Genomic DNA, 10,661 nt, shown 5'->3' on the forward strand with positions numbered 1-10,661 from the left:
AACGAAAGGTCGCTGGTTTGATTCCCTGTCAGGGCACATGCCTGGGTTGCAGGCCAGGTCTCCAAATGGGGGCATGCAGGAGGCAATCAGTTCACGTTTCCCTCTCACATTGATGTTTCTTACCTCTTCCTCCCCTCTCTAAAAGGAAATCTTCAAAAAACAAATTAAAATGGAAACATTTCTCCCCTAGAAACCCACTTGGAAAAAGGCAGGTATCTGGATGTGAAATTTTGTCAAAGTGCAGAACAAAGGACAAATGATGCATCAATACAGAAACTTTAATAGGTAAACATATCATGTAACAGTTATAGTGGGGGGTAACACAAAGGGATGGGCGCCAGCACAACTCTCCCACTCAGTATTCTTCTCCTTCTTCAGCCTCCGCTTCCACGGAATCCACGCCCACTTCTTCATAATCTTTCTCCAGAGCTGCCAGGTCCTCCCGGGCCTCGGAGAACTCCCCTTCCTCCATGCCCTCCCCCACGTACCAGTGCACAAAGGCTCGCTTTGCGTACATGAGATCGAACTTATGGTCCAGGCGGGCCCAGGCCTCGGCGATGGCGGTGGTGTTGCTCAGCATGCACACAGCCCTCTGCACTTTGGCCAGGTCTCCCCCTGGGACAACGGTGGGGGGCTGGTAATTGATGCCCACCTGCCGGAGAAGGAGAAATGAGAAGTTTATATTGTGGTCTCAGAAATGTGGTCTCAGCTTGTTTTTCAGAACAAGCTATGGGCCCAGTATAAACGATCCCCTATAGAAATTGGTTCATTAGTTTTTGGCAGTCTCTATCAACATTTAATATCCTTTGACCATGTATGTTCACTTTTTTTGGTTACCTCCATATAAGAACACAAAGCTACATGGACAAAGATTTCTTTGTATGTAAAACAACATAATAGCAAAGCTGGAAATAAATGCCCATCATAGGAAACTAATTAATTATACACCCACACAGTGAAACACTATATATGATTATGAAAAAGGAGAAATCTGTCCTGGCTTAGGTCTGTCCAGAAGGTATCCAGCCATATAATATAAAAAATTTATTAAAATATGAGACATTTATCCCTGGCTGGCGTAGCTCAGTGGATTGAGCGCGGAGTGTAAACCAAAGTGTCGCAGGTTCAATTCCCAGTCAGGGTACATGCCTGGGTTGCAGGCCATGACCCCCAGCAACCACACACTGATGTTTCTCTCTCTCTCTTTCTCCCTCCCTTCCCTCTCTAAAAATAAATAAATAAATAAAATCTTTTTAAAAAATGAGACATTTATTGAAGAATGTAAATGAAACATTGTATACAGGACTAATGCCTCTGTCCCCTTCAAAGTAGGCACCTTGGGACCTCACACAGTTCTCCCAGTTGCTATCATCTGATCCATCATATTTTCCTGAATCTCACTGATGGTCTGAAATCTCTTCCCTTTCAGTGGTGATTTCAGTTTTGGGAAAAGCCAGAAGCCACAGGGCACCAAATCTGGGCTGTAGATGGGCTAAATCACCTGGGTGAATGATGTTTCAAAAACAAACTGCACAAGACATTATGCAGGAATGGGTGGTGGTGTCATGATGAAGCTGCCAATCCCCAGTTGCCCATCAACTGTGGCCTGATTCACCCAAGTAGTTTCCATGAAGGGATGTTCAAGCTTAACGCAAAATTTGATGTAGATTCCTTGGCTCTACTCACTCAGTCGTTTGAATGCAACAACCACACAGTACACATACTCAATGGCAACTACTGTCCCCACTGACTAGTACAGTGAGGAAGTCATTGTTCACCCATGCGTATTCCAGCCCGCTGTCCTTGGCTACCAGGTTACACTGAAGTCATGCAAACCATTCTCGTTGTATTAACAATGGCTGGACTTTTTCTGGACAGACCTTGTATATTGGATTGGCCAAAAAGTTTGTTTAGTTTTTTGCATGAAATAAAAGACACACTTTTCATTTTCAACAGTAACTTTATTGATATGTATATTTTGAGTGTGTCAGATATCTCCCTCATAGTATAACACTGATTGCTCTCAATGTCTTGATTTGATCACTCTCACCTTCAGCTCGTCTGTCTGCCAAGCATCTTCCAGGGAGAAACCTCCAGCACAAATTTTCACAAACCATTTTTCACACTTTCGATCAGTCACAGCACCTTCTCCATACAACACACAAATCTTTTTTTGTGTTTCAGTTGCATTTTTACCATTTTTGAAATAATAAAGCATAATATATGCTGAAAATGTTGCTTATATTTTTCTATCTTCATTATTAAAATAACTACACAAAACTTCACCAATTTTGACAAGTTTTCAAATGTACGCTGATATGACAGCAGTCACAATACAATCTAACAGAACTGTTTCAAATGAAGTTAAGACAACACTACTAGAGCAATCTTTTTGGCCAACCCAATAAATATGTCCAAGGTATATTGTATACTTGGTAAAAAGAAAAGCAAGTTGGATCCTATGTATTTAAGCTTAGACATACGTATAGAGGAACACAGACTAGAGCCTGGGAGAACTGAGAGAACATCATGCTGGAGGAAGACAAATGCCTGGCAGTGTGCTGAGGTGCTCACCTGTCCATGTTCTGGTGAGCAGACAGCAGTTAGCAACAGTCAGGAAATGCCAGTCCCCAGAAGAGTTGGGAGGAGCAGGGGGAAGGGCACAGAAAGTTCTGACCCGGATCAAGGGGTCTCATGGCTCTAAGGCCAAGCCAGCTGGCCCTACCAAGTGGGAGTGCTGCCAGCTTCCTGTTATCTCTGGCCATCTGTGTGCAGTAATTCGAGTCTGTCACCTACGTGAAAAGACTGTGCACACTTTACCCATGTTGCCAACCTCTTTCATTATCACACATATAGCAAGGGGCATTATACACCTTGAAAATCACTTTAAGGACAAACAAAGCCTGATCAGGGGAAGGAGAAAAAAAACTTCAGTTTTTCTTCACTGTCTTATATTTAAGATTTTATTTACTTATTTTTAGAGAGAGGGGAAGAAAGAGAAATATCAATGTGTGGTTGCCTCTGACACGCGCCCAAATGGGGACCTGGCCTGCAACCCAGGCATATGCCTTGACTGGGAATTTAACTGACAAACCTTTGGTTCACAGGCCAACACTCAATCCACTGAGCCAACCCAGCCAGGGCACTGTTTTAATATTTTGCCACATAATGTGCATTTTTATAATAAAAACCTAACCATATTTAAATATGGAAGTTTCCTTGAAAATACCATGACCCTGAGCAAATGGTTGTTAAAGAACATACGGTGAAATCACACTCAGACTGACAAAAAAAAACCCTTAAAGGCATGAGAATGCAACATGGTCCATCTGAGGTTGGACTGTCTTCTTTGGGGACAGTAGAAACTTGAACTTCCCACACCTCCCTAACAACCAGCCTCACTACTGGCTCACAGAAGGCAGAGACTCAGCTAGGAGAGTTACCTGAACACAGGGCACAGCACCTTCCACAGTGCCTCCTGGCTGAGGCTGTCTTGGATGTCCTTACTTTTCTTTTCTTTTTTAAAAGATTTTATTTATTTTTAGAAAGAGGGGAAGAGAAGGAGAGTTACATCAATGTGTGGTTGCCTCTCACGTGGCTCCCACTGGGGACCTGGCCCACAACCCAGGCATGTGTCCTGACTGGGAATCAAACCAGCGACCCTTTGGTTTGCAGCCCGTACTCAACCCACTGAGCTACACCAGCCAGGGGATGTCCTTATTTTTCAAAGGTCAGTGACTGAAATAAGCTTTTCTTCACTCAAGAACTTGGAATGGAAGGTTTCCACTCCTACCTAAAACCTCTAAGGTCTGCAAATCTATGTAAGATTTAAAGATTATACCCAGATCAGTGAAACCTGCTGTAAATTTTATCCTTTTTATGAATCACTTTAAGTCATCCATTTTATTTCCTCATAGATGACAGCCTCACAGTGTCTTAAAGTGGGTGGAGCTGACAGAGGGCTAGATAGTTTCAACTTGTGGATAGTTGGTCGGCAAGGTACAACCATTCTAAATGGGAACAAGGTGACATACATTTCTGCTACTTGTCATTTTCAGTCTGGCATGACCCTGAAATTTGCAACTCCCCAACACCTTAGGACTCATGAGGGCTTATAGATGTGGGGTCTACAGTTTTATCTAAAAAACCAATTGTGAACAAGCACTTAAGGAAGACAGAACAAAGTTAATGGGCTCAAGCACAAAGCAGCACTTAGCTTCGTAATCCCAATAGGTGCAGAGCCTGACATTCTGTGATGTGGCTTCCAAGGATATAATGGAATCAGTTTATAATAAAGGCTCAATTTCAAATATCCATGTGAATTAGAAAAATGCCCCAAAAGTTTCTAATAGAAGAAAAAAGTATTTCTAAGGCCAACCTATTTTTTCCATAGTAATTCTTCCACCCACATGGGAACAGATATCCTTCAGAAGGCTGCATCTTCCTTCCCGGTGATCAGCTGCTCTGGGTGGAAGAGCTGGGGAACAGATATCCTTCAGAAAATTTCCTTCCTTTTTTCTTACCACAGATAGTGTCATGACTTAGGAAAGAAGTTCAAAAGACACCACCGGATAAGGGATCACTCTGGTTCACTAACTGATAACCAGAGCCTCGCTGCCAGGGAACGGGATTCTCCACAAGGGCAGCACTCGACCCCAGGGTCTGCTGCGTGCTGAAAGGCAAAAGCACTCGTTATCGACCACCGGGTCCTACCTTGAACCCCGTTGGGCACCAATCCACAAACTGGATGGTGCGCTTGGTCTTGATGGTGGCGATGGCCGCGTTGACGTCTTTCGGGACCACGTCCCCACGGTACAACATGCAGCAGGCCATGTACTTGCCGTGCCGAGGGTCGCACTTGACCATCTGGTTGGCCGGCTCGAAGCAGGCGTTGGTGATCTCGGCCACGGACAGCTGCTCGTGGTAGGCCTTCTCGGCCGAGATGACCGGGGCGTAGGTGGCCAGGGGGAAGTGGATGCGGGGGTACGGCACCAGGTTGGTCTGGAATTCCGTCAAGTCCACGTTCAGGGCCCCGTCGAAGCGCAGGGAGGCCGTGATGGAGGACACGATCTGCCCAATCAGACGATTGAGGTTGGTGTACGTGGGCCGCTCGATGTCCAGGTTGCGCCGACATATGTCGTAGATGGCTTCGTTGTCCACCATGAAGGCACAGTCGGAATGTTCCAGGGTCGTGTGGGTGGTCAGGATGGAGTTGTAGGGCTCCACCACGGCCGTGGACACCTGGGGGGCTGGGTAAATGGCGAATTCCAGCTTGGACTTCTTGCCGTAGTCCACCGAGAGCCGTTCCATCAGCAGAGACGCGAAGCCAGAGCCGGTGCCGCCCCCGAAGCTGTGGAAGATGAGGAAGCCCTGCAGCCCCGTGCACAGATCCGCCTGAGAGGAAGCAGAGACCGTGAGCAGCGCCTGTCCCAGCCACACCGCCAGCCTCCCACAAGCCCAGCTCACTTGTCTGGGCCTCCACAAGAGCAAATGGATCCCAGTCGTCCCCAGGGAACACGCATCGCACTTAGGGCCCAGGCAGAGCAGGCATGAAGATGTATGGATGCACTGCAGCCACACCCCAAAGGAAGACCACGGGTCCACTACTCTGGCCTGGGTTCTGCCAGAGGGACCCTGGAGGGCCTCCCGGCGCTCTTCTTACCAGTTTACGGATCCGGTCCAGGACCAGGTCCACAATCTCCTTGCCGATGGTGTAATGGCCTCTGGCATAATTGTTGGCTGCATCTTCCTTCCCGGTGATCAGCTGCTCTGGGTGGAAGAGCTGCCTGTAGGTCCCCGTGCGCACTTCATCTACAGAGACGACACATGGGTAGTGGCTCTTTAAGGACACTGTTAACTCACCAGCACAGACAGACCTGGGGCCCGTTCAATTCTACCAAGCATGTGCTGTTCCTCATATCTCCACAGCATCAGTGTATCAGAGGGACTTGCTCTGCAATATACAGAGCACGCCTGCATTCTGTGGCTCTAGGGAGGTAAACTCAGCTCATGGCACAGATACCAGCTTGAGTGGTCCTCGAAGGAGCAGAGCTCGAAGCCCTGCACACAGGCAATTCTACATGTGCAGATTTCTCTCACACCAAAAGGTATAATTAAACAAACCGGTTAACTGATGGCTGGTTAGCTCAGTTGGTTAGAGCGCTGTCCTGACAGACTAAGGGTGCGGGTTCGATCTCATCAGACCACATACAAGAAACAACTGACAAATACATAAATAAGTCAAAAGACAAATCCATGTTTCTCTGCCTCTCTTCCTTCCTCTTTCTCTCTAAAACTCAGTAAGTAAAAAAATTTAAAAACTTTCACCCTGGACATCACCAGGTCTGTGCAGTTTTTGCCAGGCAGTCGTATCATGGCACCTACGAGGCATACAGGGTCACGTTCTGTCATCTCCTAGATGGCCCCTAACAGGTGCTCTCCTTGGGAACTATACTTCATGCATCTAATCTGGGGGAAGCCAACAAACGTTCTCTATTTTCTATGTCTGAGATGCATTGAAACTCTTGTGCACCAGCCTGAGAGAATGCACAGCATTAAGGAGATGTAAGCCCCCAGGCAGGGTCTATAGCTACCTCAGGCTTGGGCATTCACAAATGAATTTGTCACAATCCCAGTTTACTCCTGTGAAAGCAGCTTTTTTTTTTTCTGTATGTTAGGCTTTCCTAAATCAGGAGCCTAAGCCCCCATTTCAAGTTTTAACTTTCAGTTTCTCACCCAACACAGTCACAGATATACCCATGTGTCCGTCCATCCTTTCTGCAGAGGGATTCCGAGGAGCACCCGCCAGGATTTAGCCAGGCTCTCCCAGCCTCCCTGGAAAGCCACCCTACTTGCCCAAGTACCTACCCACCACGGTGGGTTCCAGGTCCACAAACACTGCCCTGGGCACATGCTTGCCAGCCCCAGTCTCACTGAAGAACGTGTTGAACGAGTCGTCCCCACCACCAATGGTTTTGTCACTTGGCATTTGCCCGTCAGGCTGAATTCCATGTTCAAGGCAGTACAGTTCCCAGCAGGCATTGCCGATCTGGACACCAGCCTGTCCCACGTGGATAGAAATGCACTCACGCTGGGAAACAGAACATAATGTGAGACCCATTTGTTTTCAAGAGAATTATCACTACATGGCATGGAAAATTAACATATACATGTACTTCAGTGTCTAAGACTTTCTCAAACCATATTTTCTTTTTTTTAAATAAAGATTTTATTTACTTATTTTTTCTAGAGAGAGGAACAAGGGAGGGAGAAACATTGATCAGTTGCCTGTAGCACGTCCCCAACCGGCCTCTAATTGGGGACCCGCAACCCAGGCACATGCCTTGACTGAGAAATAAATGGGTGACCTTTTGGTTTGAAGGTGGGCACTACAACCACTAAGTCACACCAGCCAGGGCTCAAACCTTATTTTCAATGAGGCTTATGTGACCTACTTATCCCTGTTGGATACTGAGGTGCTTTACATCACCCTAGCTAAGTGCCAGAACCTAAGTGTTTTCTACTATACAAAAACTAGGTTATCTCCCTGGCTGGTATGGCTCAGTGGATTGAATGCTGGCCTGTGAACAAAAGGGTCGCCGGTTCGATTCCCAGTCAGGGCACATGCCTCGGTTGTGAACACATGCCTCTTGTACAACCCCCTATGGGGGACCTCGCCTGCAACCCAGACATGTGCCCCAGACCAGGAATCTAACCTGCAACCTTTTGGTTCTCAGGCCAGCACTCAGTCCACTGAGCCATACCAGCCAGGGCCAATGCACTACCTTTTTAAAAGATTCTTCTTAAAGTACCTATTTTGAATGTACCATCTTTTTCCTGCTGGGAACCTAACTGTACAGTCATTAATCACTTAATGAATGTTAGACACATCATCCTTACAAATACATAGATCAAATGAAATTTGAGGTGTCTCACCCACCCTAAATTCTAATGTATAATAGTAAGAACTTAAAGGCCTTTTTTCTGTTATACAAGTATCAAATCTCAGTCACCAGGACATCAAAGATTCACATAATGCAGCAACAGATCATTAACAAAGAGGAACTAGAGTTTATTTTAATGTGAAGGAAGGAAGGAGACCAGAAAGGTGTGTTTGCATATTTGGTGGCAGGAAGCTGAAGCTTCTGAATAAGTAGGGAACTATGTCATACAACAAGAATATGAAAATGGGTAAAACTGTTGGCCCCTGAACACAAATCAGGGTACTGGCATCAAACAGTACCAGTGTTTCCTCAACCTTATGCACTCAGAGTAAAAAGGGGGAAAAGGCCATTTTCATGTAAGAATGTCCTTGATGAAGCAAAATGTATTCATGTTATTAAACCTCTACCCTGCGCACTATGACAAAATGGGAAAGTGCACATAAAGTTCTTGCTCACAGGCTGAAATACAGCTCTCTTGAGAAAAAGCACATGTGTATTTGAGTTACCAACTGTGAATCAGCTGCTTTTTTCATGGAATGCTATTTGTACTTGAAAGAAACGACAAACTGGCTGTTCAAACTTGGATATTTGTTACTTATGTTAACGTGTTGCTTTAAAGTGAATATTTTCACAGTTCTCAGTTGTAATTTCTAATGGGACAAGCGTAGGGAGGTCCTGAGACCAAAAGTTTGAGTACTGCCCTGCGGTCTTCAGGAATCCAACACTACGTACAGTTTGTCCTCCTGAGAGGTGGAGTTAGAGCTATCCAACAACCAAGCTCCTGCCCTGGCTCATTACAGCCCAGTTTCTGGGGAGCTGCCTGCCCCTGCCACTCCCACGCTGGGGTGAGGTCACCAATGTTTTTTGGGTGCACAAACTCAGAACAAGACAGCAGGCCTCGTGGTGCCACCGGGATGGCGCTTCGCTTGCTCTCCCCTGCCCCCCTATAGTCGCCAATGCTCACTTCCGCAGCACCCCGGATCTTTTCATCTGCCGCCTCACGTGGCGGGCTTCGACTACTCTCCTGCCTGGGCGCTGGCGGCTTGTGGGCTTCTGAGGTCCTTCCAATGCCCGCAGGGCCTACCGCGCCGCCACCCAGACTCAGGGCCTTACCATGGTGAACTCCGCCGCCGCTGGGCTCTGCTACCACACCTCAACCGACCTGCCGCCGCCGCGCGCCCAACTGCTGACCCCCTGCAATGCGCACGCTGCCCCTTAAGGCCTCCCGATGCCCAGGCGGCCATTGGTCCGGAGCTCTGTGGGGCAGGCCGAACTAGAACCCAGCTTCTGATTGGCTGTTGCTCAACTCATTGAGTGTGGCACTTTCTGATTGGGTGTGAGTTTGGCGGGAAGGCTGTGGGGTCGAGGAGGGCCGACCCCAGATCCAGGTGTTCCGGGTCGTTCCCCTTCTTGAGATTGAAGCAGCTTTGGCGCCCCCCTGGCTGGGTCACAGAACATCACTATGCATGTAAGTCTCCAGCGGCATGCAAATGACTTGATGTCCACCTTGTTTTGTCATTCCCCTGCCAAGCATACCCTTGCCTGGCCCTGCCAGGTCTTCGCGTTTCTGCTTCTTTTTCAGGTCTTTGCAAACACGGTCAATTCCCAGAGGTGTAACCAACATCTACCCAAAGTCTGTCCCCTTGCTCTTTTCCATCCCTTTCCATTGCAGAAAGGCCTTTCCCAGCTGGCACCCTGGAAACGGGCAGAATTTGATTACTTCTTTAATGAGAAATTGGTGTCTTGGGACAAGGGAGATAGGTTGGGGCACAGTGTCCATTTTGGAGGACTTTGGAACAATCACTTTGTTTCTTCCATTCCGTAAAGATCAACGGAATTTTCTTTAGGGTCCAATGTATGTTCACTTCCGGGAAAAGTGAGGGCGGAGGGATCCAGGCTTACTCCCATCTCATCATCGTAAAGCAGCGCTCTGTTCCGGCGTTCCAGCCAGACCCTTACCTTCTACGTAGAGGAGAGTGGGGAACCCGCCCCCTGACATGGGACATGCCATATAGAGGAGTTGGAACTTAGCTGAAGGACTTGGAGAGCCTCTGGACGTGCCATCAGGTCTGCCCATGGAAAGGTGGCACTGGAAATAGGGAGGAGGGAGATGAAGGGGGCGGGGTCATCAGAGAACTGGGGAAACCAGGAGAAACCCTCCCTGCCTATTCTCCCCGCTACAGTGAATATTTCTGTCTTACTCATCTTGGGCTGCCATAACAAAATACCACAGAAAGAGTGGCTTAAGAAACAGAAATTACTTTCTCGCAGTTCTGGAGGCTAGAAATCCCAGATCAAGGTCTGGGAGGGTGGGGAGGATTGATTTCTGGTGCGGGCTTGCTTTCTGACTTGCAGAGTCTTGCTTTGTCTTCACATAAGAGGGTGGGGAGAGAAGCAGCTTTCTGATGCCTCTTATAAGGACGCTAATCCTGTTGGATTACAGCCTCACCCCTAAGACTTCATTTAACCTTAATTACTTCCAAATACAGTCACATTAGGTGTTAAGGCTTTGAGATATGAATTGGGGGCACAATTCAGTCTGTAGCACCCTCTTAGGACTCCACCATGCCATGCACACAACTGAATTGTACCATGTTGTGTATTTTTTTTTATTTATTTTTTAGAGAGGGAAAGGAGGTGGGGAGAGAGAGAGAAACATCAATGTGGGGTTGCTGGGGGTTATGGTCTGCAACCCAGGCAGGTACCCTGGCTGGGAAT

The 10,661-nt window shown here is 47.3% G+C and overlaps 1 protein-coding gene across 1 annotated transcript; it reads right to left on the reverse strand.

Annotated features, from left to right (window-relative positions):
- Positions 1 to 355: 355 nt before the first annotated feature.
- LOC123806560 (tubulin alpha-3 chain) lies at positions 356 to 7,003 on the reverse strand. Its single transcript, XM_045819758.1, has 4 exons — positions 6,868 to 7,003; positions 5,663 to 5,811; positions 4,714 to 5,394; positions 356 to 652 (listed from the first exon to the last, which is right to left on the reverse strand). Exons 1-4 carry the CDS (start codon positions 6,986 to 6,988, stop codon positions 356 to 358), a joined length of 1,248 nt encoding a protein of 415 aa, XP_045675714.1. The 5' UTR covers positions 6,989 to 7,003.
- Positions 7,004 to 10,661: the final 3,658 nt, after the last annotated feature.

This window comes from Phyllostomus hastatus, unplaced genomic scaffold, assembly GCF_019186645.2.
Source record: "Phyllostomus hastatus isolate PE091 unplaced genomic scaffold, TTU_PhHast_1.1 phas_scaffold_387, whole genome shotgun sequence".
NCBI lineage: Eukaryota > Metazoa > Chordata > Mammalia > Chiroptera > Phyllostomidae > Phyllostomus > Phyllostomus hastatus.

What these genes read in the sequence shown, in the direction of transcription:
- LOC123806560 (XM_045819758.1), bottom strand. Translation starts at nt 6,988, where the DNA reads ATGCCAAGTGACAAAACCATTGGTGGTGGGGACGACTCGTTCAACACG. An exon ending in CCTGGAACCCACCGTGGTGG is followed by an intron (nt 5,812 to 6,867) that starts GTAGGTACTTGG and finishes TCGTCTCTGTAG; the next exon opens with ATGAAGTGCGCACGGGGACC. An exon ending in TGGACCGGATCCGTAAACTG is followed by an intron (nt 5,395 to 5,662) that starts GTAAGAAGAGCG and finishes GCTTCCTCTCAG; the next exon opens with GCGGATCTGTGCACGGGGCT.